General features: G+C 34.4%; 1 protein-coding gene across 15 annotated transcripts; it reads right to left on the bottom strand.

The window, feature by feature from the left end:
• Nucleotides 1-1,743: 1,743 nt before the first annotated feature.
• LOC110007714 (uncharacterized) lies at nt 1,744-25,943 on the bottom strand. Of its 15 annotated transcripts, XR_016053785.1 has the most exons (9): nt 22,140-22,978; nt 21,289-21,453; nt 20,148-20,410; nt 6,099-7,289; nt 5,681-5,781; nt 4,961-5,010; nt 4,341-4,409; nt 2,634-2,743; nt 1,744-2,089 (listed from the first exon to the last, which is right to left on the bottom strand). XR_016053785.1 is itself a non-coding variant. In XM_088864326.1 (3 exons), exon 3 carries the CDS (start codon nt 9,545-9,547, stop codon nt 8,357-8,359), a length of 1,191 nt encoding a protein of 396 aa, XP_088720452.1. In that variant the 5' UTR covers nt 9,548-9,650; nt 21,289-21,453; nt 22,140-24,522; the 3' UTR covers nt 7,419-8,356. The 15 variants fall into 15 exon arrangements, 1 of the variants encoding a protein (XP_088720452.1); XR_002281817.2 differs by having other exon boundaries at nt 4,961-5,034; nt 5,681-7,289; nt 22,140-22,977; XR_016053783.1 differs by having other exon boundaries at nt 5,681-7,289; nt 22,140-22,977.
• Between the last annotated feature and the right edge of the window lie 1,755 nt (nt 25,944-27,698).

Here is a 27,698-nt window from a genome sequence, read left to right as displayed (position 1 = left end):
GATAGAAAAAGTTGGGTGGAGGTTAAAGTATGGACAAAGTCCATTTTGGGGGTTGCAGTTTTCCCTTTTTAATAACGTTTGCTTTGGCTTGTGGTCGTGTTCTTGGCCCAAAGAAAGTTAACTATTTGAAAGAGGAGTAATGATCCTATAAAACTTTTTTTCACCTATGTGTAGAACTCCAAAGGATCATCATTAAAATTGATACGGATCTTTAAAAAAATTATCGCATAGGTGTGCAACTTGATTTTTTTAAAGATCCGTGCCAAATTTAATGGTGGTCCTTTGAAGTCCTATACACATAAGTAGAAAAAAGTCTTATATGATTATTGGAGCAGCATTTAAATTATTTTATTTTTTGTCACTATCATATCACCAAAAAATGGTTTTTTAAGTGCAAAACACAAGGGCTGTATTTTAGGGATTAAGGGGCACCCAACCAATTTTACAAAAAAGTTGGAGTGGGAATTGAGGTTCTCTCTCTTCTCAACCAAAACCGCTCCGCCCTCTCTCTCCATCCTTTTATTTTCTACAAGCGTGTGCTATGTAACCCTCCCAATTTATATCGACCATTTTATACATAAGTATCTTTCTATATGACCTCAACCACTTAAATAATAGATATGACTTCTGGACTCAGCCATCTGAGTTGATGGCTTGAGTCACAATATCACAAACTAGCTCGTAATCTTCAGACCTTGATCATAATCTTCAGACCTTGATCATATGGCACATAGTTTTTTATTATTTTTTTTTATTCTATAAATAACTTTGAAACAAAATTTGAGACATACATAGATCTGACAGAAGCACACATGATAAAAAATAAAATAAATATTTTTAGTGATAAATTTACTAAAATACCTCTGAAATTTGTAGAGGCACTTTGGTCATGTATTTTTAAATAAATTTGTTTTTATAAGTTTTTTCTAATTTTACAATGGGATGCCCAAAATTTCACCTAAAAATATTTTTGTAAAAAAAAAATAAAAAATAGAACAATATTTGACGTGACATTGTAATATGGACAATCGTAGCCGCTTGATTCAAATCGAACTTCTAAAAAGTATGGTCACATATACCTTATATGTTGTTGAGGTCACATAAAGTTCAACATGCTAAGATATTAACATCACTGTCGATTTTACCTATTCGATGATGATGAGGTGGGCGGACATGGAGCCTGGTGTATCCTTCGCTCTCTCCCCTTCACTATAAAATCATTTGATTGTATGTTCTTGACTACGATAACTGCAAATTTGTGTATTTATGATTGGAAAAAGTTTATATAAGGTTGCAACCTTATATATAGAACTACGGATACACCTCAAAAATCCATCTGAAAAGATAGTTTCAATGTTGAAAAACCCTTTGATTGATCATCTCGACATCGAGATGTATGACCATAAGCAATAAAAAGATTTTAAGTCTCAAAAATAGTGTATTTTACAACATATTATCTACAAAGTCTATTTCAAAATTTTCATATGTTTATAGATCTATTTGATTTTAACCATTTTTTAAATTTAAAATTTTATAATTAGATATAAAAATAGATTTTGAGATAATCCTAAAAATATTTTACATCAAAATTATATACCATGATAAAATTTGAAGGTGCACCTTACCTCTACAGCTACAAATGTACAGCTACAAATGTACAGCTACAAATGCATCTATATACTAACTGCACCCTTCATGATTTCATATATGATATAGTGCTCACGACCTCATTTCGTATTTGAATTTTTATTTTTTTCTACAAATCCAAATCACTTGAAATTATGAACATCGATTCTTACAAAAAAATCAAAAAAAATTCCTTGTCTTTAACTATGCAGTTTGTTACAAGGATCTCAGAAGCAGCATGTTGTCCCCCAGTCATAGTCATCTTCATGCTCTGCTAAATTATATTTGGCTTACAAAAAATCAAAAAATAATTTAACCATGCAGTTTGTTACAAAGAATTCGGAAGCAGTATGTTGTCCCCCAGTCATAGTCATCTTCATGCTTGGCAGAATTGTATTTGGCGGAACTCGGAAGAAGTATGTTGATATGATGAAAGCCAGTTCCATTCAAATGACCTACAGCCCTGATGTTCATTGAGATAAACACATGCAGATATTTGGCATAAGATTAACCACAAACATGATCAAACTGTTAAAGGAACCTAGTGTAAAACACATAAAATAACGAGGTTCCTATAATAAATTTATATTGTGAATGGGAATCCCAACACTATAATAAATGATAGTAGAGAATGCATAGAACGGAAGCGCATGAAATTGACAAGAAGGAACAAAAGGTGTTTAAGAGAGGACAAGTAATCCATATGAACCTCAAGCCACTAAAAGGAGTACATCTATATTGAAATGGACCATGGCAGAAGCCATTCGCAGGTATTTGCTATGCTTACTAGAAGTTTTTGAATATTTTTCCTCAAAGACTACTTAAGAGGCATTACAGTACTTTAAGAATATGGAAAAAATATAAAAACTATGGAGTATGGACATTTAGTCAATTTCTAAGTATTCCAATGTTACCAAGAAAACATCCTGCCAAGAGAATTAAATATATCAGCATATTTACACTCACATGCACAAACTTATTTTCACCTATTAAGTCAAGTCTATTACCTGAAGTATCTTCCATGGGATAGAGATATCTCATATGCTGTGTCTCATTTGGAACATCTTTCATCGGAAACAAATATTTTATACGCTGTCCTTTACAATAAGACAAAATCCTATTTGGAGAATAGGAGAAGTTAGTAAGAAGAGAATAACTTTATCGGTTCACATTAGAAGATTACAAGCAGTGTTCGTAAAATCGAACCGGAACGGTTAACTGGATATAGGGCCAAAAGCGGTATAACCAGCCTAACCGGTAAACCGGCCGATTCAACCGTTCTAACCAAGCAAGTCCTAGGCGGACAAAAAATTGTTGAAAAAAATAAAAAATATACAAAAAAAACTCTACTAAAATATAAAAAGCATATAAAGAATGATTAAAACAAAACACATTCAAATGAAGTTGAAAATTAATGAAAAAATGGATTTTAAAAGTAAGTATTAATGACCAAAATTAATATTTACCACATGTAAAAAATATTAAAAAATGTATTACAAATTAAATTCCTTATTTTTGGTATTTTATAGACATTTTTTTGAATTTTTATTTTTAAAATACCGGTCGATCACCAAAACCGCCTGAAACCGGAACTGGCAAGGAGCCGGTTCCAATCTAACCGGGTGGTTACCGGTTAGATCGAGCGGATTTTCAAACAATGATTACAAGGCCAGAACTTAAAAATATCTATTAACATACGCTACCTGGTCATTCTCTAGCCGCAATTTTGCAGCTGAACCAAATTGAGATTTTACATGAGAAACTTGAGATGGATAATCTCTAGGTTTGTTGTTCATCAAAAAATAAAATTTATAATAAAAAAGGATGATATATTGTGATAAAAGGGATATTATAATATGGTCAATGGACTTTAGAAAAACGTAGTCATGTAGATCATGATGGTCTGATGAAATGAGAACAGTGAAGAGAAAGGTATGGAACACACCAAAACAGAATGTGTACGTCATTAGTGGGTTCCATTGTAACTCCAGCCATGCATCATTCATTTCAAAATACAAACCCAGAGGGCTAATATTTTCTTTGAATCATTGGACAGTATAGCACGCTTTTAAATAAAAAAAGGGGTACAACATAACAAGGAAAACTCATTTTCAAATACATCTTAATTGGCCTTCAGGAAGAAACAATCACTTGGCTTGACGACAGGGATAGAATCGATTCCTCACACTAATTCAGGCCAATTATTTAGAACTGTTGCAACTTTTCTAACTTAAGAACACAAAATCCTTGGTAATATTTTCAAACCCCAAGAGCCATAATCTATTTTCCAAGTATCTTCATCTAACTGGATTCATAGCGAACAAAAGTTACAGATAGATCATCATTAATTCCAAAGAAAAGCAATCTCGGTACGCCTTTTTGCAGTTAGGCTTATATCTGGATTGAGACTCCAAAAAAGTGGTGAAAGGTGCCAATTTTTTAGTTTAAATTTTGAAGTTTTCAGATTTGATATTGTACTTCATTTGAATCAATTTAGAGACAATGGTCAGTAAATCAAAATAAAATTAGAAGTGGAAGAAGTTGAACCTTTACAAAGAATTTTAGGCCCACAAACGGTCTTTTGACAAAAAGATGGAGGAACATAGAAGCAGGGCTGCTCAAAAGCAAAGTTCGATCACTCAACTAGCCTATATCAAAATTAATCAGCGACGTGCACAAACAAAGCAGGTCAAATGTTTTCAAGAAACTAATACCTGGAAAAAGTAGTGTTGAAGTGCCTCATCAGCAGTTAGCCGAGTGCTTGGATTCCATGCCCAAAGAAACTACAAAACAAGAAACTAGGAATGAGTATACAGAAATTGTAAACATATATATGGGTTTATGGTACGCTAAGAATACCATAATCGAGTTGAGTACAGTATGGTATACTGTAATCCAAAGGAGCATCTCAAGTCTTTTGTTGATGGCAGACAATGGATACTAGCCATACTAGGGATCACTACATGCAGTTAAAGTCCAACCCCAGTGGATGCCCCTCCGGAGGTGCTAAGTGCATTAGATTATGATAAAGTTTCTAGTTTAAGTATACACAAAGGACCCACAAGAAAGAAATTTTCCGGTTCTTCAAAACCCGAAAATTTAAAATTTTCGATTCTTCAAAAACTGAAATTAGCCTGATTTTGGTTTTGAAAAACCGAAATGGGTAGTTTCGTCTATTTTTAAAAAAAAAATTATGAAGTCCAAAAAACTGATATATCAGTAATAACAAAAAGTATTCGGTATTTTGTTAATAACGAAAACTACAACAGATATTTACATAATTTTCCCAAAAAACAAATTACAAAGGTAACAAATCACAAAACTAACAAATCACCTGGTTCAATTTTTTTGAAATTTACTTTGGAGCCCACATTGGTGCGGCCCCTGCAAGAGAAGCTCTTCAGTCAACTGTCCAAATCAAGAGAAGTCGGGTTGTTTTTACGTCAAAATTCCAAAACGTGAAACAATAAGAAAATTAAAGACATGAGAAAAAGTAAACAATTAGGCTTTTTTATCGTTTTTCGACAGCCCAATGTTAGAATTCAAACTTGCAGGGTGTCAAAATCCCGAGCCCAAATCCACTAGAAAAGGACGACTTTATTTGTGTTTTAAAGCCAGAACTCGCAGATCTATCCAGGGACGTGAAAAACTCATGACATTTGCCTTATGGTACGAACTGCTAAGACAAACGGATAAGCTTAATACCAAATTGAGGAAAGAAATAAACGCAGAAGACGAACAAATGGCTCATGGTGCCAATTAAGAAAACAAACAAGATGCACAAGGGAAATAGATGGCGTCAGTAACATAAGCCGCATTCTCACCATTAGTGAACACTTTCATTTCAAGAAGAAAGATAAAATTATTCTGAAGTGAGCAACAAATTTACAATCTTCATAGTTTTACAGCACACTACCAGAAATTGCCAAGAATAATGCAACTTTTCTGTATACCAACAGTTGTGAAGTATTGCGTGCACAATGGTGACAACTATGTGGATACTGTGCACAATGGTGACAACTATGTCACTTAGTTCAACGTCGCTGGCACATACCTTAGCCCTCTGGATTCTCAACTTTTCTATTTGTTTCAAGTGGAGGCAGCTCCATCCTTGTGAGAAACGAGTACTTTATATTCCCTCTCAATGCTTTTAATCTGCACAAATACAACGAAACAATCATATTCATCTGACTCTGAAACCACCTTCCTCCATAGATGATTGGTATCAGTGGCATATTGCCACCACCATTTGGTTAAGAGTTGCCTTTTCCCAAGTCCACCCAGTCTTTTTGGTGCACAAACCTTCCTCTCCAGCTAGCCAGATGAAACTTGTAAGCACCTTCACGAGCACCCCACAAAATTGCTTTCATCAAAGTCTCTTAACCTTTTTATGCCTGAGGTGGGATTAGTTGTAACTGTCATATAGTCGAGCAGCAAAATGGAAAGAGGAGATTAGATTCAAGGAATCTCACCCCTATTAATAAGTATATATATCCTTCCATATATCCAGTATCTTTTGGAATCTCTCCAACATGGATCCCAACCTGCTCTTGAGAGATGGCGATCTGTAAAGGGAGGCCAAGGTTCTTACAAGGGAATCTATCAACTCCATATCCCATCACCTTGGCAAGACGCTTGACTTCATCTTCCTCGCAAGCAATTAGCTTTGTCAAGTCCTTAAAGAGCTAAAGGTCTTCCATTTTATCATCAGACACATCTTAAACTATTATTGTCATTTGCTACTGCAAGTATGAGATTAACAATACCGCAGATGCCACTCAAAAGCCAAAAAGAAAGCCGTTGTTATTCACTGAGGCCAGCATTTGACTGAAAGATTCAGCTAGAATATATAAACTTGAGTTCTTACAACTTAATGTTTAATGCAATTTTCCAAAAAATTTCCCTCTTATAAAAGTAGAGCAAATAACCGATTTACAAATAATTTGAGAAATCCTTCAAAACAGCAAACACTTTGAGCAGAAACTATACACGAGAGACTCTCTCAATAATTTCAGCAAATACACCAATAACAAAAATACCAATAATAAACATTCATTCAAGTGCACTTCGCTCTTAAACTAATTTGTAGGAAAACAAGGTACTATCTATTATGCGAATTCTTAATTCAAAGACAACACATACATATGCTTAACACCTCAATACAGAACAGAAAATGAATTACAAGATAAAAACAGTTTGCAGCATAATAATTCACAAGCATCATCTCCAATATTCTGAGTTCAATCTTCTTTTCATAATTCACAATCATCATCTCCAACATTCTGATTACAATCTTCTTTTCAATACAACATGGAAAGCAAAGCACAAAAAATTTTACACATCTACCATTACAACTCCCATTAACACTACAAATAAGTTATCATCATTTCCTTTTAACATTCATATTTGCCTCTAAGAAATATGAATTTTGAAATCAAATCCGCACATAACTTTTGCAGAAAAAAATCTGGTTTAAGCTTTCACATAACCCCCTAAGTCCGATTGCATTCCCCCAATCTTAACTCTTGTTGATGGCTGCCAAAAATCCACCTTAAACGCGATGAATCAGCCCCGTTCCTCTCTCTAAAACAACCCCAAATAACTTCCTCCATGTCTTCAGGATATGTGATGAAAGATGGGCATTCTTCCTCCAATTTCCTACCCTATATATATATATATATATATATATATATATATATATATATATATATATAAAAACACAAATAAAATGATAATTATTGGAAGTACAGAAATGTCAAATATGATCCACGACGTATGAGTATAATCGCAAATTTTGAATGTAAAGACAAATTCGAACTGCATAACTTACTGGTTACATATACAGAGACTTGCAAATTTCTTCCACTCAGGAGGATAAAAAGAAGGTAAAGAAGATAGATTACAATCACACATATTATACTAGAGAAGTCATAGAAGTTACCGACTTTGGTGGTGTACAAATGTCGATGACTTGATTCTAAATCTAACCTATCGTCTGATTACAGAGAGAAGAAGAAGGTAAGAAGAGAAGAGAAGAGAAGAGAAGAGAAGAAGAGATAGTATGAGAAGCTTATGCTGCTATTGCTGAACGAACTCGGTCTTTCCTTGAATGCTTATTCTGCCTCTTCCTTTGAGGAGGTCATGGGTATTTATAAAGGGCTGCTGAGAGAGAGCATGTGGCTGACAGTGGTTACTTCCGGACGAAGGAACTTCATGTGGTCCATAGTCGTTTGCTTGTCGAAGAGGGAATCCAAAGATAACGTTGTCGGCGATGAAGGTAGGTACGTGGCTGAAGCAGGAGAGCTCTGGGCGACTGATGGTGATTGATGAGCTGTATAGGGAATATTTGGCGTACGTGTGAGCGGTACGTGTGAGTCGTCGACGAAGGAGGAAGGGACACGTCGGTGGGTGATGTGACCCCAAATTCGTCATATCAGTGAATAGTAAGGAGAGGGAATCTTTACTGTGCTTTTTGATGTGACTCCAAATTAGTCACGTCGTCCTTTACTATTAGGAAAGAATCTTTGTACTATTGCGCTGTCTAGTCATGGTCGGATGAAGAGCATCTTTTCTTATTGTGCTTTTGTCATTTTGTGCAGAAGGATAAGAGGGAATCTGTCGTTTTATGCAGAAGGATAAGATGCAGGAGGATAAGAGAGAATCTTTTGCATAAGGCTTGAGTAGACTGTATCGGGCCGGCTGTCGAAAGGAATCGAACCGTCGGGTCGGGTTATTCTGTGGGTTTCTGGCTAAAATCTTCCAGTAGGGGATTTTCGGATTGGACTGTCTCTTCTGAGGTTGCTGGCCTAGTGGTGTCAGGAGCAAAGACATGTAACAGTGTTTGCTCTATTTCTTCGATTGTAGCATTGGGATGTGACTGTTTCAGCTTTTTGAGATAGGCTGAAAAGGTAGGAAGACTCACAGTATTATTTGACACTGGTTTGAGAGGTTCAGTTGGAGGGGGTATTCGTTTTAACGGCAATGTGGCAGGATTAGTGCTAAAAATGTCCCACCATTTAACTTTCACTGTTTTACCTAATTGGGGAATATATGTATAGTTGTTTGTATTATTTTCAGAGATAGAGTATTCCCATTTGAGAATCCAAGGGATTTGATAGATTGCCATAAAATAGAGATGGTAATCATCTAGGTCAGTACAAGTATTATATTCAGCAAATTTGGTTTGTAGAGCTTGAAAGGTATCTGGCAATATTTGGGTTAAAGATCCCCATATTAAAAACCAGTGGCGAAACCAGCTAGGGAATCGTTCTAAAATAGGAAGTTTGAACTGGACATACCAGGAGTGCGTATTATTTGGATTTTGGTATGCAAATACTTTATGCCATGCTTCAATGTATTCACTATATTTATAAGATTTGTATGGAAATTCTGGATTGAGAAGCCTTTTACCTTGGATGGGATTACATCCCCAATCTTCATAGGAAAGCAATTTTTTGATTTGAATTTTGGAATATGCATATAATTTGGTATTTCCTTGGTAGAAGTGAACTATGGAAGCTGAACCAGTTTCCATGAGAATAGCTTCATACCATTCGCGAGTCTTAATACCATAGGATGAATTCATGTGATTTGACAAGTAGAGGGGAGCTATTTTATATGGGTCAAGTTCAGCATGATCATCAGAAATGATGACTTCTGGTAAAAAGGCGGTATCAATATAAATGGATTTGGCAGAGTTTGAGTTTTGTTTATGTGGGTATGATGCCGGGGAAAATGCCGGGCTTGGAGTGGATAATGGACTTTGGGGAGGAGTTTGTATAAGATATTCTGGTACATTTGTAGATCTAAGAGGTGACATTGGTGTTAGGTCAAGAGAGGAATGGTTGGGCATAAGAAGCCCATACCTATTGCTTGGGATGAGATCCATTGGCTGTTTTCCTTTGGAAGGATGAGGATTCATAGTTGTATTATTATTCTTATTTGAGTGAAAGAGTTGCAAACCGTATGAAGAGAATCCGTAAGATGAAATGGTATCGTCTTTAGGTTGTAGGATATGGTCCCCCCTGCAAAAATTCACGGGTGAAGCAATCAGGCAGAGAATTAGAAGAACCGTGAAGATGTTCAATAGAAAAATCGAAAGCAGATAAGATGGCTTGCCATTGAGCAAAGATTTGTTTTGAGACAAGGTTTTGGACATCTTTTTGCAGAATGTCTTTGGCTACTTTGCAGTCAGTACGAATTAAAAAATGTTGATTAAGAATATCAGTTTGAAATTTGCATACACAATGAATAATAGCAAGTAATTCTTTTTTAACAGTAGAGTAATTCTTTTGGGTAGGATTCCAAGCTTTAGAAGTAAAGCGTATTAATTGTTCTTTAGAATCGATGGATTGTTTTAATATTCCTCCGAGTCCTAATTCGGAAGCATCGCATTCTATAATCTTAAAGGCTGTTGGATCAGATAAATTTAAGCATGGAAGTTCTTTAGCTTTAAGTTTAAGTTTTTGCACAGCTAAAGTATGAATATTAGTCCAAGGTGGAGGATTCTTTTTTAAACGATCATATAAAGGTTTTGCATCTAAAGCCAGGTTTTGGTAAAAATCACTGATATAATTGAGACATCCTAAAAATCGTTGTAATTCAGTTTTATCTAAGATTTTATCAGGAAATTTATCAGCAAAGAGTATTGATCGATCTATTGGAATGATTGTTCCTTGATTAATATTATGTCCGAGAAATCTTATTTTTGTTTGGAACAAATTTAGTTTTTTGGCAGAGACAACTAATCCAGCTGTTTTTATCGTGTGAATAAAAGTATGAAGATGTTTAAAATGTTGTTCTATTGATTCTGAAAAGACTAAAACATCATCGATATAAACAATCATAAATTTATAAAAAGGATTAAAGATATCATTCATTATTTTTTGAAATTCAGATGGAGCATTTTTAAGCCCAAAAGGCATGACGTTCTACTCATATTGTCCGAATGGGACATTGAAGGCTGTTTTGTATTTATCTTCTTCTTTTATCTGGATTTGCCAAAAACCAGATTTTAAATCGAATTTGGAGAAGATTACAGCATGTAATAATCTATCAAGTAAATCTTTTTTATTTGGAATGGGATATCGAATCCATTTTAAAACTTTATCAAGAGGTTTATAATTGATGACTAACCGTGGAACTCCTCGTTCCTGCTCAGCATTTTTATTTACATAAAAAGCAGAACAACTCCAAGGAGATGAACTAGGACGTATTAATTTCTTTTGGATTAGGTCATTTATTTCTATTTGACATGTTTGTAATAATTCGGTATTCATCTGAATTGGTCTAGCTTTTGTTGGTATTTTTGTTTCACTAAAACTGGGTTCATATGGTAAACCTACAATATGTTGTTTTCTATGCCAAAAAGCATTTGGTAATTCATTGCATATTTCCTTTTCAATAAAGCTTTTGAGATGTTGTATTTTTTGTATTATCTCAGGAGATTGGAGCTTTTCGCTAGTGAGCTTATGTTTGATTTCAAGTTGCAAAGATCCTAAGAAATTTTCTTTGTATTTCATATTTTGTTTCACAGTATTGATTTCTTTAATCTTTGGTTTATCAAGAAATTCAAATTTAATAGGAGTACCATGTGTATTTGTTTCAAGACCGGTATGAGAAACTGTAACTGGGTATAGTAAAGTAAGAAAAGGGACACCAAGGATCACAGCTTGACTGAGTCCTTTGACCATTATGAATGGAGTTGGGAAACAATGTCCTTCTGTACATATTTTAGCATTGGATAATTTGTATTTGATAAAGAGTCTACCACCATCGGCGGTATTGAGAATTTACGTAGTTTTATCAAAATATTTTGTAGGAACTAATCCCTCATTAAGGCAATTTAAATCAGCACCTGAATCTATTAATGCTAAAGATTGAAACTCATATTCATCATTTATTACAATATTTATCAAGACAAACCATTTTTGTGTTATTATTCTATTTATCAAATTTACCGAATGTTTATTTGATGATTCACCATAAGTCATTTGATCTAAATAATCATTGGGATGATATGATTTGAGTAAATGATTAAATTCTATTGTATTATCCTCAGTATGTAGTTCAGAGGTATTGTCATGAAGTTCGAGGATTTGGATCCTTGTTTTTAATTGGGATAATTCTATTTTTACATTATTGACTTCGGATTTGAGGTCAGCAATAGTAGGTTCTTTTTGGGTAGCTTCATGCTGACTGATCCTTTTCATGATGTCAGAAAAATTATAATTATCAGGAAGTTTAACCAATGGTGTATGTTTTGTTTTTGATTTGGTTAAATTGATAAACTGAGTAATTATCTCTCTTTTTTCATTAGGGTCGGATAATTTTTCTATTAAGTCCAGAATAAGATTATCCTCTTTTGTTAATGTATGAATACCGGAGGATGTAATAGGACATTGACATATTTCATCATCTTTTTCGATATCCGGACTAGTATCTGACCAGTAAAAGTCATCATTATGTATTGTGCCTATAAAAGAAGTATCACTACTAGAAGAAGTAGTATCTGAGTCTGAACTATCTGTTGAATCATATAATTGAATAATATCATAGATTTTATTCCTGATGGATTCATCTAAAGTAATAGAATCTAATTTTTGTTTAACTTTCATTGACTTTTATAATGACCTACTTTGCCACATTTATAACAAACAGGTAATTTCTTTTTATTTTGAAATGATTTAGAAGCAAATCGTTTTGTAAATTTCTTATATTTTTTCTGTTTAGTTGGGAAAGACTTATAAGTTTTATTTGGTTTATTTCGATGTTTTTTCTTTTTATATACTTTATGGATTTTATGCGGTTTGGTTTTATCTATATGACCTTGGTCCATATGATAGCCAAATTGTTGGCAAAAATCTCCTAATTCTTTTTTGCCACTTAGATTCTGTTTATCAAGTTGCTTCTTGAGTTTCAGGTCTGTGCATAGGGCTAGGCCTTCAGCACAAATTTCTGAAGATAATTCTCCTAATGTATATTGGTAATAATTTATGACACCACTATTTTTATTTTTGAGGCGTTCTTTAACTTTTTCAGCAAATAGGTAAGGTAATCCTGCGACAAATTTTTCTTTCCAATGATCAAGATTACTATCTTCTCGTATAAGTAATCGGGAGAAAAATACATCTTTATACCATTTATAATGTGATAATGTAGGACATCTTAAGTTAGATAAAAGATCAGCAGTTCTAGCTGCAAGTATTGAAGTATTTCCTATAAAATGAAGGGCAATTGTATATATTAATGAATTGACAGCATCACTTTCAGAATATACTACATCTTGGTTATGTTCATTTTTTGCTGTCCATTGTCGGGTATTTGTTAATATTTGTTGTTTTGTTTGTTCATTCAGGTATGAATCCCACCATCCTCGAAGCCATCCAGTAAATCCTGAGACTATGGCTTTGGCTATTTCTTGGTCATGGCTTCCAGCCATTTTACAAGCAGATGCATACATAGTCATATGCTTTATTGTATCTAGGATTCTATGATCAGAGATACCATCTATATTCCAGTCGATAATTGTTCGACCTGAGTATGTAGAAGTATGACTTGTTAAGTCTTCTTCTAATTGTATATCAACAGGAGTTGGTCGTTTATAGTAAGGCCGAGCATTTATTGGTTGCCAGGTTTTATTATAATTGATACGATTTATATTTTCAGGAGTGAGTTGTATTTCTGAAAATGTTTCTTGCATATTTTGTATTGTATTGGCAATAGATGGTCCTGTAGATGATCATATTGGTTCAATAGTTTGGAAAAGCATTTCTTCTTGTAAGGTCATATTATCATGTTCAAGAATTTTTGTTTTTCCCTTATCATTATCTGGGAGAGGTGGAATAATTATTGTTGATTTGGGTTCTTTTATCTCTAATTTCGATAGTTTAGAAATTAATTGTCCCATAAGGGTTGTATTATCATCTCCTATAAGAAATTTTTCTTTATTCAAGTCAGGAGGTGGTTTGAAAAATAATTGTTTTTTCTCTGCGTAAGTAGGAGTTTGCAATAGGTTTTCAATCCTATTTGTTTGTTGTCCAAGAGTATGTAGACAAAGATTTGTATAATTATTTTGTTCAATTATGTGTGGAAGTAATTCCACACGAGCTATATTTGCATTATTAAGCTTATATGGTGTGGCTATCGTTTCATAGACTACTATTTGAGTTTCGGAGGATTCTACAACTTGTTCTGGAGGTTTTGGTACTGTGGTTGCTATCCCTTATATTTTTAAACTTTGTTCAGGAGGGTGAATGGATTTAATAGTTTTTCCATCCGCTGTATTGAAAACAGTATATTGGGTTTCTACAGTATTTATTTCAAAATCAGGAATTGGGATATTATGTTGTCTTAGAGTATCCCTTAACCAGTCAAAAAAGCATTTCTCTTTATTGCCTTTTTGTCTCCATTTATTAAATTGAGAATGAAATAATTCAACTAATCTTGGCCTGAATTCTTTAACATACCATTCTCTAATATTTTTATTTTCTGGGGATAAAAAATCATTTATAATATCATCTCGAGTGAATGTCTCTTCAAGCTGTAGTACTTGGATAAATTCTGCTTCAGAAGGTTCTTTTTCAGCTTGTTTGTATTGAGGTATAATAACGTTATCAGCTGTTCGTATAAATCCATCCATCTGTGGTTGTGGTATTGATGGAGCACTTATCATTGGAGGATTTCTTATATAAGTAGTAATGGATTTTCTTGAGGGTTCTGTATCTCGAAATGAATAATTACTAGAGGTACTAGAGATATCTGCAATAGATGTATCCGGGAGGGATGCATTATTCAAGATTCTATTATTAGTAAATTGTATTTCAATATTTCCGTCTGTATATTCTGTAATTTTGTCTGGAATATTTTGGATGTGGTTTCGTGATGGTTGGTTTTCATTATGGATAGCCCATGTTTGGGGTAGAACAATATCTGACCATGATATTGTCTTTGGTATAATTGTATTTGATTTTTCTATATTAGTTTGGAAAAATATTGTTTGTCCTTTAGTATTTATTTGAAGTATATTTGGACATAAGGTAGTCATTACTTTATAATATATTCGATAAACAATGGCTATGTTTTGAGAACCTGCCATCATATCAAAACCTTGTGTTTTAAGATTTAAAGATAAAACATTTAAAATATTTGGATCTGTGAGTGATACAGAATAATTTGGGAAACAATTGAAATATATTGGTCCACTACATAGACTAGTTTCGACCATTCCTAATAACGAATCTGAAAATCTATTATGTCTAGTATCTCGTAAACAAACTAAAATAGAATTATTTAATCCTAACCTTGTCAGGGGTTTAACTGCTATTTGTATTAAACCTATATGTAAATATTTATAATTCTTATTTTGATGAACTTGTAATATTTTTTTGGATAATAACTGGAAATCTTCTTGATTGTTAGTCATAGAGAGAGTTTCTTCTACTGTTTTTATGGCATATCCGATTTTGAGATCGAATGTACCTTTTTTGTAGATATCGGATATTGGAACTTTGGGTATATTCCAATTCTGTATTTGATGTTCAATATCATTAATAATAAGTTCTTCTTTGTTTTTAATTCTTAGAGTTCTATTAGTTTTACTAGTTGTGGTATCTGTTAGATTCTTAATAAATTTTTCCATTATTAGGTTGCGGATAATGACAACTCAGGACGACCAAAAGTCCAGCGTTTTCCCTAAGCGGCTCTTCCTGGCCTTGGCGGTACTTTGCATAAGACTTTTTCGTCTCGTGCCTTAACACTCGGACCAACTTTCTCTAATGGATTAAATTTCTTAAGTTTCTTAAGATAGCAGAACTGGTAACACTAAGAGTTCTCTAAAGCAGGGTTGGCTCTGATACCATTTACGCCCAAAATCTACCCTATTTACTTACTCTATGTCTTCCTTGGTTAATTATAATAAATATGAAAAGATTGTGGAATTATAAACTATTAGTTGTTGAAGAACAGAAATATAGTATAAAAACACAAATAAGATTTCTCGGACATAATATTAATCAAGGAACAATCATTCCAATAGATCGATCAATACTCTTTGCTGATAAATTTCCTGATAAAATCTTAGATAAAACTGAATTACAACGATTTTTAAGATGTCTCAATTATATCAGTGATTTTTACCAAAACCTGGCTTTAGATGCAAAACCTTTATATGATCGTTTAAAAAAGAATCCTCCACCTTGGACTAATATTCATACTTTAGCTGTGCAAAAACTTAAACTTAAAGCTAAAGAACTTCCATGCTTAAATTTATCTAATCCAACAGCCTTTAAGATTATAGAATGCGATGCTTCCGAATTAAGACTCGGAGGAATATTAAAACAATCCATCGATTCTAAAGAACAATTAATACGCTTTACTTCTAAAGCTTGGAATCCTACCCAAAAGAATTACTCTACTGTTAAAAAAGAATTACTTGCTATTATTTATTGTGTATGCAAATTTCAAACTGATATTCTTAATCAACATTTTTTAATTCGTACTGACTGCAAAGCAGCCAAAGACATTCTGCAAAAAGATGTCCAAAACCTTGTCTCAAAACAAATCTTTGCTCGATGGCAAGCTATCTTATCTGCTTTCGATTTTTCTATTGAACATCTTCACGGTTCTTTTAATTCTCTGCCTGATTTCTTAACCCGTGAATTTTTGCAAGGGGGACCATATCCTACAACCTAAAGACGATACCATTTCATCTTACGGATTCTCCTCATACGGTTTGCAACTCTTTCACTCAAATAAGAATAATAATACAACTATGAATCCTCATCCTTCCAAAGGAAAATAGCCAATGGATCTCATCCTAAGCAATAGGTATGGGCCTCTTATGCCCAACCATTCCTCTCTTGACCTAACACCAATGTCACCTCTTAGATCTACAAATGTACCAGAATATCTTATACAGACTCCTCCCCAAAGTCCATTATCCACTCCAAGCCCGGCATTTTCCCCGGCATCATACCCACATAAACAAAACTCAAACTCTGCCAAATCCATTTATATTGATACCGCCTTTTTACCAGAAGTCATCATTTCTGATGATCATACTGAACTTGACCCATATAAAATAGCTCCCCTCTACTTGTCAAATCACATGAATTCATCCTATGGTATTAAGACTCGGGAATGGTATGAAGCTATTCTCATGGAAACTGGTTCAGCTTCCATAATTCACTTCTACCAAGGAAATACCAAATTATATGCATATTCCAAAATTCAAATCAAAAAATTGCTTTCCTATGAAGATTGGGGATGTAATCCCATCCAAGGTAAAAGGCTTCTCAATCCAGAATTTCCATACAAATCTTATAAATATAGTGAATACATTGAAGCATGGCATAAAGTATTTGCCTACCAAAATCCAAATAATACGCACTCCTGGTATGTCCAGTTCAAACTTCCTATTTTAGAACGATTCCCCAGCTGGTTTCGCCACTGGTTTTTAATATGGGGATCTTTAACCCAAATATTGCCAGATACCTTTCAAGCTCTACAAACCAAATTTGTTGAATATAATACTTGTACTGACCTAGATGATTACCATCTCTATTTTATGGCAATCTATCAAATCCCTTGGATTCTCAAATGGGAATACTCTATCTCTGAAAATAATACAAACAACTATACATATATTCCCCAATTAGGTAAAACAGTGAAAGTTAAATGGTGGGACATTTTTAGCACTAATCCTGCCACATTGCCGTTAAAACGAATACCCCCTCCAACTGAACCTCTCAAACCAGTGTCAAATAATACTGAGAGTCTTCCTACCTTTTCAGCCTATCTCAAAAAGCTGAAACAGTCACATCCCAATGCTACAATCGAAGAAATAGAGCAAACACTGTTACATGTCTTTGCTCCTGACACCACTAGGCCAGCAACCTCAGAAGAGACAGTCCAATCCGAAAATCCCCTACTTGAAGATTTTAGCCAGAAACCCACAGAATAACCCGACCCGACAGTTCGATTCCTTTCGACAGCCGGCCCGATACAGTCTACTCAAGCCTTATGCAAAAGATTCTCTCTTATCCTCCTGCATCTTATCCTTCTGCATAAAACGACAGATTCCCTCTTATCCTTCTGCACAAAATGACAAAAGCACAATAAGAAAAGATGCTCTTCATCCGACCATGACTAGACAGTGCAATAGTACAAAGATTCTTTCCTAATAGTAAAGGACGACGTGACTAATTTGGAGTCACATCAAAAAGCACAGTAAAGATTCCCTCTCCTTACTATTCACTGATATGACGAATTTGGGGTCACATCACCCACCGACGTGTCCCTTCCTCCTTCGTCGACGACTCACACGTAACGCTCACACGTACGCCAAATATTCCCTATACAGCTCATCAATCACCATCAGTCGCCCAGAGCTCTCCTGCTTCAGCCACGTACCTACCTTCATCGCCGACAACGTTATCTTTGGATTCCCTCTTCGACAAGCAAACGACTATGGACCACATGAAGTTCCTTCGTCCGAAAGTAACCACTGTCAGCCACATGCTCTCTCTCAGCAGCCCTTTATAAATACCCATGACCTCCTCAAGGAAGAGGCAGAATAAGCATTCAAGGAAAGACCGAGTTCGTTCAGCAATAGCAGCATAAGCTTCTCATACTATCGCTTCTTCTCTTCTCTTCTCCTCTCTTCTTACCTTCTTCTTCTCTCTGTAATCAGACGATATGTTAGATTTAGAATCAAGTCATCGACATTTGTACACCACCAAAGTCGATAACTTCTATGACTTCTCTAGTATAATATGTGTGATTGTAATCTATCTTCTTTACCTTCTTTTTATCCTCCTGAGTGGAAGAAATTTGCAAGTCTCTGTATATGTAACCAGTAAGTTATGCAGTTCAAATTTGTCTTTACATTCAAAATTTGCGAATATATATATATATATATATATATATATATGGTTTCTTCTAATATGTGTGCATTAAACAGTTGAATAGCTACTCTGAGTCAAAATTTTTCAAGGACATAGGCCTTCTCTCATGCACTCATTTGATTCTGCATACAAAATTGAGGGTTCTTTGATTCAAACAAATCCTAATTAGTTCGCTCCTGCCTTTGATTTCTAAACCTGCCAATGGAAGTATTAAATGGATATGGCATAATAAATAAGTGAAGCTGGAAGCTAATGCCTTCTGTTGGGTCCCAGCTAAAGCTGCATGACAGCTTTTCAATATTTCCAAGTTTGAAAGCAAAAAAAGTGTAAACTTCATAAGGACGTTCTTTTTTATATATATTTGGGCACTTCGAATTCAAAATCTTGTTCTAACTTTGGGTAGAATTTTTCACATTCCAAGTTATTTTATTGATCTTATTAAGATGATCCCCCTAAGGGGAAAAAAAAAAAAGTAGACTTTGAACTTTGACTGTTCCTCAACAGTGAGAGGCTGCATGCTTGATTTTGGACAATAGTGGTAACTGCATCACAATTGCATCCAAACCCATTCAACCAACCCCATGCATAACTCTCTTGGTGATTTTATTGTTGGTGCTTATTATCCTCACTAGTAGAATTTATTGTTTGAAAATTCAGCCGCCCGGTACGCTGGCCACCTACACACTCCAGGGAGACCAGATAGCCAAAGGGGCCTCGAAAAATACCCTATTCGGTTATTAGTCTGAGGGGCCACCTGCACCTAGGTGCCTAGGTGAGCACCTTGATAGCCTAAAATGAAATTTACAGGGACCAATGAGGGTCAAGGCATCTTTCCTGTGAAAGAAGGATGTTTGAGGCAAGTGACGGCATACTTGACATTGGGATGTACTAAAGAAATTCATACCAACTGCAACAGCTAATGTGTGTTGCCATTGATGAAGTGGGCGTGTTTCCATCCCAACAACTCCCACCCACCCACCCAAAATATATATATATATATATATATATATATATATATATATATATATATATATATATATATATATATATATATATATATATATATATTCCAAGAAAACACTCACTTAGTTGCTATAGTACTCAAGGGAGTTACTAATAAGTCGCCCAGGTACAGCAATGCTTAAATATAAACCCTTTTTTTTTGTCGCTCTATGTGTGCGTTTTTTGTTGTTCTTTCTTTTGGGGAGGTGGTGAGGTTGGGGGTTTCTACAAGCTCACGCAGGGCACCAAGCCCGAGAGACTTAGGTGAATCCACTCAGACTCACCAAAGTTTCCAAACATCAATACTAAAAGAGGAAAAAAAAAGGGTGAAAGGGAAAACGCAATGAAGATGGGTTGTCAATGTAATATATTCTAAAATAATGTTACATTGAGGCCTTAAGTGGATTTGTTAAGTGTGTGTGTACCACATTATTCCCTAGGTTACAGAATAATTTTCTATAGTCATATGGATCATAATACATATAATTTACACATTGAGTTAAGGTACCAAGAGAAAAACCCAAGGGAAGATAAACTCTAAACAACCATTTGTGTTGTGCATGCATGAGACAAATAAAAACCATAAATTACACAAAAGATAGTTTTACGACACACCAATGGAATCCACTCCTGATCTCCACAACCACCCTTCGCTAACCATTTGTTGGATGCCATGGACAACGATCACAGTAAGCCAAGATGGAACAGCATGGTGATCATAAAATTTGCTGTCCGTCTTGGCTTACGTGATCCTTGTCCTATTGAATTCCTCTTTCTGAAGTCTCTCGTCAAGGGCGCTAAAGAGTGAGAAGTTCCCAGTGGTGGCGCAAGCAATACAATGACGAAAACGGATGTAGGAGTACCCATAATCACATTACCTATATTAAGAAAAATAAAAATAAATTAACCAAAATATAATAAAGCAAATTAATACAACATGATAATTGATCATATTTTAAAAATACCATGCCCTTTGTGCACATCAATCACATGGTAAGACCTAATATAAGGTACTCAAGCTATCTCTAAGAGCTGGTATGGATACAATGCAAAACAACAATAGGTAACAGTTTAACATGGGAAACCACATGCAAATATCAGATTTGGGTACATATGTATAGCATTAAATATACAAGTTAACCTCTTACAAAAAATTGGATACCATTAAATATATATTAAGTGCATTGTAAAAAGGGGAAAGTTTATATAGAGCCGAGGTTCTTAACAATCAAATTGGGCATATATGTATAGCATTAAATATACAAGTTAACCTCTTACAAAAAATTGGATACCATTAAATATATATTAAGTGCATTGTAAAAAGGGGAAAGTTTATATAGAGCCGAGGTTCTTAACAATCAAATTGGAGCCTACCAAAAAAACAAATCACCGGAAGAGGTTGTTTTGATGCCCAAATATCCTCAACTTGATCATCTTGATATCAAGATGTATGGACATGAGAAAAAAATGGATTTCAAGTTTTGGAAATAGTGTATTTTGTAACGCATTTTTGGACCATCAATTCTCAAGATTTTCAAGTCTTCATAGATCTGTCGATCTACACTATTTTTTAAGCTTTAAACTTTATAAATGAAGATGAAAATATATTTTAAGCCTCTCACAAAAATTTCCAGTATTGAAACCACTATTTGAAGGTAGGCTCTAATTTGATTGTTTAGAGCCTAGGCTCTATACGAACCGCACCCTTGTAAACAAGATGCCATTTTATAAGTGAGGAGGAAAGAGGAATACTCACTTTCATTTCACTTATAAAATGGGCCAACTTTATCCCATCGCCTCTCCTCCCTTTCCGTCCCTCCCTCCGTCCCTCCTCTCTCCCAGCGCCACCACAACTCCACCGCTTGGCCCTCACTGCCAGGACCATCACACCTCCACCGCCACAGCATCCTCACCTCCGACCCTAGTAAGCAAATCATCATTTAATCGGTGATTTTTTAAAAAAATAGGCGTTTTTATGGAACAGTTTTAAACAGCGAATTTTTGAAAAGGTCAGAAAAAGTCGCCTAGTTTTCTTAAAAAGTTTAAAACCAGCTTTTTTTATAATACGATTTAAATCAGGCCAAAAAATCCCATCTTTTTTTACCTATAACTTTTTTTTGAAAGATATATTTTTTTTTTTCCTGTTTTGTGTATTGCAGCCATTGCTACGTTCATGCCTTTGAAAAAAAAAAAAATATTTCAAAAAAAAACCTAAAATATAAATTTGTATCCCCGCAATGTTCTTCAAAGCCACACTTGCAGATTGAACGATTTTTTTTCCCTTTTTTAAAAAAAACTTAAACAAATAGATGCAGATTTCAGAGTTATTATGGAAAATCATTGTGTAAATGAAATACTGTTTATAGCAAATCATTTTGTAAAGTAAATCATTGTGTAACGAAAATCATATACGTGCAGATTTCTGTGATTATTTGTGATAATTGTTTTTATGGAAATACTGTTTATGGCACAAATTAGAGCTCAAAACACAGTTTTTCACTGATGAATGAGAAGCAGAAAATCTGACTACAGGACAAAGTAGTCAATATTTTGCTTTTGATTATGTGATAACAAAGATAAACAATATAGTGTGAATTGTAAACTTACAGGAGCAAGCAATTGTACATATAGGATTAGTCCCCAAACCTAATCCTTCAGCTCTGCTTGCTGTTTCCCCAAGAAAATGAACCCTCTTCCTTTCTCTCTCTCTAAAAATCAGTTAAGGCCTCTTGACAAATCAGTATAGTTAGGGCTTTCTCTCAAACAACATCCCAAATCAGAGAGAAAAACCCTCTTCAAACTATCCCAAATCAGCATCACATCTTCCTTTTCTCTTACTAAAAATCAATCTTCCTTTTCTCTTACTAAAAATCAGTTAGGGCCTCTTCCATTAGGGTTTGTGAAGCCCGTGACCTCTTCCTTCTTCCTTTCTTCTCTCTCTATAACCCCTGGCTATGAGCCCAGCCCTATTTTCGTCTCTTCCGTCTTCTTCCTCTCTCTAAACCGTAACCTTCTTCTCTCTCTTCCTTCTTCCTCCTCTCTCAAACCGTAAACGCAGAGCTGTGAAACCCTAACTTCTACGCGCCTCTTTTCGATTAAAGAAATTCAAAAAACTTTAACTATAGTTATGGTGCGACCATAGTCACCATACTATAGTTAAACCCTTGCAACTAGAAAACAAAATCGTGTATTTTTTTGTACCTCTAGAAGCTGTGATGTTTAAGTATTTAATGAATAAATTTATATAGTATATTTATCATCATACTATAGTTAAAATATTTAATAAATAAATTTATATAATATATTTGTTTTTTATATGTAACGGGTAGATTTATATGGTACAATTTTTGTTGGTATATACTAGTTAATTATGTATTTGATATTGGATAATTGCATCAGAGTCATGAAGCATCTAAATTAATTGATTTAATTATATTAGTTTAATAAATTTTTATAGATGAGTTAATTATTGATAGTTTTGATATAATTTTTATTTTTTAGAATTTCAAAATTTCTAATATTATAAATTTATTCGATTTGTTACTCCGATTTTTTTAGCCTAATCCCTAAACCGATATATTAATGATATCCTTACATGAAGTATTTTTGTCAATTCATATTTTTTACCAAATTTTTTCATCCGACTTTTTAAAATAAAAACGATTTGTTTTCAATTTTATGGTGAGCGAATTTATTGATATTCCCCGACTTGCTATCTATGCCTCCGACCTGCACTCTCACCCCCCACCACCACAGCCACCACTACAATCACCACCGCACCTTGACCATGACTAATAAACTCATATTGCCATTCCTACTTACCATATGCGCCACCAAATTGCCAAAATGAAAGCTTCATGAAACTCTCGATAGAGAATAGATATTTAATCCTGAAATCACAAATTAAGTGGTCGAGGGAGGGGCCAAAACTACAAGCCTCTTCCATGTAATGACATCGGTAAGGAGGTTATTTGGTAAGGTCAATCTTTTTTAAAAAAAAAGGAAAGAGAAAATGCAATGAATATACAATGTGCATTTAAGATATTCTAAAATGGTGTTACATTGAAGCATTCATGAGATTTGTTGTGTGTGTAGGTGTATGTATCCATGGGTTACATGATCATTTTATGTGGTTATATGGTTCATAATACATATAATTCAAACATTGAGTTAACCTACCAAGAGAAAAACCCAAGGGGGAGATGCAACTCTAAACAACAATTTGTATTGTGTGTGAATGTGACAAAAATTTCAAACAACAGAGTGATAGGACGAACCGATAGAAACCAGTCCTGATCTCCACAACCGCCCTTTGTCGGATGCCATGGACAACAACCACTGTAAGACAGGACGGAACGGCATGATGTTTACAAAATTTGCCTTCTGACTTGTCTTAGGTGATCATTGTCCAGTAGAATTCGACTCTCTAAAGTCTCTCATCAAGCACGCTTAAGAGTAAGAAGACCAACAAGTTCTCAGTTGTGGCACAGGCAATACAAAGACGAAAACGGATGTAGGAGTACCCATAATCACAATACTTATATTAAGAAAGAAATAAATTATTAGCTAGAGTAAAATAAGGCAAATAAATATAACAACATGTAATGAGGATATGGTCTTTAATAGAGCAGAATGGAAGACAATAATTCTTGTAGCCGATCTCAATTAATTAGAAAAAGGCTTTGACGATGATGATGACGATGCATAACAATATGTAATAGATAATATTTTTAAGAAATCATGCCCCTTTTGCATATCAATCACATGTTAAGATCTAATCTAAGGTATCAAGCTGTCTCTATGGATACGCTGCCAAAACATCAATAAGAAACAGTTTAACATGTCAAAACAAACATAAAATGCGATATGAGCATGCATGGATACCATTTAATATTCATTAAAAAATATGTCATTTTATACAAAACACCTCCACTGCAACCGCCACACCCACACCATCAATAGCACTGCACTCGCACCCACCACCACCACCACCACCACCACCACCACCACCACCACCACCACCACCAAGTGAGTGTATTATTCACTAAGATCGATCAAGGTTCAAGTGAGTGCATGGAGAGGATGGACCAGATCCTGCTTTAAACAAAATGGCTTGGAACCTGATAAATTAGTAATCATTACATGAAGCAAACATGTTAAAGGGTTTCATCCTCATGAATCCATCAAAGAGTGGGTTGCTCCAAAATATAGAGGTGTCCCAATAGTCTCTGCTCGAAAATTATTAGAACCACTCTTGCACCTCTTCTGCAAATGCCCATTTGCCAGATAACTATAGCTAACAATCATGCCCTGACTTGACTCAAATATTTCTTCAATCTCGTCTTTAAATCAATTCATTTTATTTTAAACAAAATAATAGAATATCGAATCCTCGGATTGGAGGACTAAAATTAGCTGCATTCCTCATTGCCATTTGGAAAATTGAACCACCAGAAATATAGCTCAGACATAAAAATGTTGAATGAATTGATCTAAAGGTGTAGTCACATAAGAAAAAAATCCAAAGAAATCCCCAAAAAAATGAGAAAATGTAGCTAAGAGATATCAAAGTTCACCATAAGTTTTTTTTTTCTTTTTTGACGGAAAAGTTTATCATAGTTACAAATTAGAAGAAAAAACTGAAATTTTTTAGAGCTTTAAATTGGACAAAAATGGAGTTCAAACCTGCTGAAACACAGAGTAATTGCAGACTTGACAATACCATCAAGCTTGATCTCAATGGGGACATGAACTGGCTGCCGGGAGAATACTTAGTAACCACTTTCGGAACCCTAATTCCCATGGCTGGTGCTCTAGATTTTTAAACCAATGCCCTGTAGTTTGAAACCTCACTCGAAAGGTTTTCAAGCCTATTATTTTATCCACCACTGCAGGATTGTTCTGTGAAGTGAGAGGAAGTGGAACCTTTATAGGAACTACTAGGAGGACTGGAAGAGGTTCAAATGATTTGTAAAAATAAAATATAGGAAAAAGTTTATTTGAGGGTTAGGCTCTTAACAATCAAATTAAGGAATACCTCCTAAATTCATTTAGATGCTAAAAAATCGATCATTTCAACCTCAAGATATATGAATATAAGAAAAAAATTAAATTTTAAGTCTTGAAAATAGTTCATCTTGTAATATATTTTTTGGACCATCAATTTTCAAGAATTGCATTCATAGATATGCTTGATCTATATTATTTTTAGAGCTTTAAATTTTATAATTAAATATAAAAATAGTCTTTTAGGCTATCACAAAGATTTCCAATACTAAAAGAACATCTTTCGATACAATTTGAAAGTGTGGCTTATTTCGATTGTTTAGAGCCACAGCCTTATACAAATCATGCGCATAAATATAAAATAATAAAATATTTTGAGTCATCGCCGTGCACTTTTGCTTACTAATCTATGTAGATCCATTCAAATTGGACGGTGTTATCTCAAAAGTTGTTCTAACAAATGTTGACTCCGTGCTGAATAGTGACACAGCGATTTAGCCAGTATTTTAAATTTTGGAATTTTGGATTTTTCACCCATTTTACTAATGTTGATCTGTCGTATTAATGATTTAGATTGTCAAAACTAGTGAAAATTTGTTTAAAAAATGATAAAAAAATAATACCAAGGTGGGGTAGGAGGAAGGGACCTGATCGCCACCCATCGAATCTGATTCGAATCGGTAATTCTCTATCTAGATCACAGGATTTTAAAATATCATTTTTGAGAAAGGGGGTGGGAAGTTTTAAAAAATAAGGGCGTGTGACTCGTAAGAGGATACTCAAAATCGGTAACTAGTCAACTTCGAGCCGGATTGAACATTAGTGATTTAATTTTAACGAGGTTTCAATAATTTACTACCCTTTTCCGATGTATAATTTAGTGTTGAAAGACCCAGATCTAGTGGCCAAACCAGTTAACAACTTAACCAGTTTGGATCGCAGAGGAGACCTCAACTGATTCTTTCATGTGGAAAAATGTAATATATATTTTAAATTTGTATATTTTAGAATAAAAAAAAAAGGAAATAAAAAAATAGGAACCAGGTGATTTATCGAAGTGACTCCCATTATGTGACAAAATTAGAAGAGTCACAATGAACCCGGACGATTCCGATTTATGAAGAAAAATAAGGTCAAACCGATTCCCATTTATGAAAAAATAAGGTTCGGTGCCCATCGATTTCAATCCAGGTTGGCCATTCCCAATATTTGGATTGGTGGTTTCTAAATCAATAATACAGTATTGATGAACACCTATGCTCATTTTGGGTAAGGATCAGAACTTGTTTGTCTTTTTGGTCTTGGCATAATGAATATTTACAATTTGAAAGAGCAACATTTAGATCATTTTGTTTCTTGTCACTATCTTGGCCTGAAAGGTGGCTATTGAGTGCGCAACAGTAATTACCAGTGAATAACATCAATAATAAGTGATGTTGTTGTGATTATTGGCAATAGGGCGGTGATTTGTATGAAGCTGAGGCCCTAAACAATCAAAGTAAGGTGCACCTTCAAAAATTACGGTCTAAAATTGCATTACGTGATGTATTATTTCTAAGATCTGGAATCTATTTTTTCTCATGTCCATGCATCTTGAGGTGTAGATGATCAATTTAAAGATTTTTGAGCATCGAAACAACTTCTTCTAGTGAAATTTTTGAGGTGTTGATTTGATTATTTGGTATAGGAAAAAGTTTATATAAGGGGTCAACCTTATACTGTACAGTGCACCAAAAAAATCTACTAGATATGGTTGTTCTTATAATGGAAAACCCTCATATCAATCATCTCGATCTCGATATTCATAAACATAGAGGATTTCTAGTCCTAAAAATAGTTCATATTCCAACACATTATATGGACAATCGTCATTTCTTAAATTTTGAATTTCATGATTGGGGGCAACAATAGATTTTTATATCATCACAAGGCTTTATGGTACCAAAATTACATTTTTGGCATAATTTCGAGGTGCACCTTACTTCAATAGTTTAAGGTTGACACACTATACGAATCGCACCCATATATATATATATATATATATATATATATATATATATATAAGTCTTAAAAATGCTACAGGGTGAAAATGAATCAGTGTTTCGCCCTAGAGCCGATGTGCTTTCTCATGTTTTTCGCGTGAGAAATAGACCGCAGCAT

The sequence above is a fragment of the Amborella trichopoda genome, chromosome 4, assembly GCF_054954075.1.
Source record: "Amborella trichopoda isolate Santa Cruz 75 chromosome 4, AtrichopodaSantaCruz75HAP2 v2.0, whole genome shotgun sequence".
Classification (NCBI taxonomy): Eukaryota; Viridiplantae; Streptophyta; class Magnoliopsida; order Amborellales; family Amborellaceae; genus Amborella; species Amborella trichopoda.
The sequence above is the reverse complement of the archived record's forward strand: the minus strand, read 5'-3'. Positions and strand labels throughout refer to the sequence as shown.

What these genes read in the sequence shown, in the direction of transcription:
- LOC110007714 (XM_088864326.1), bottom strand. Translation starts at nt 9,547, where the DNA reads ATGAATCCTCATCCTTCCAAAGGAAAACAGCCAATGGATCTCATCCCA.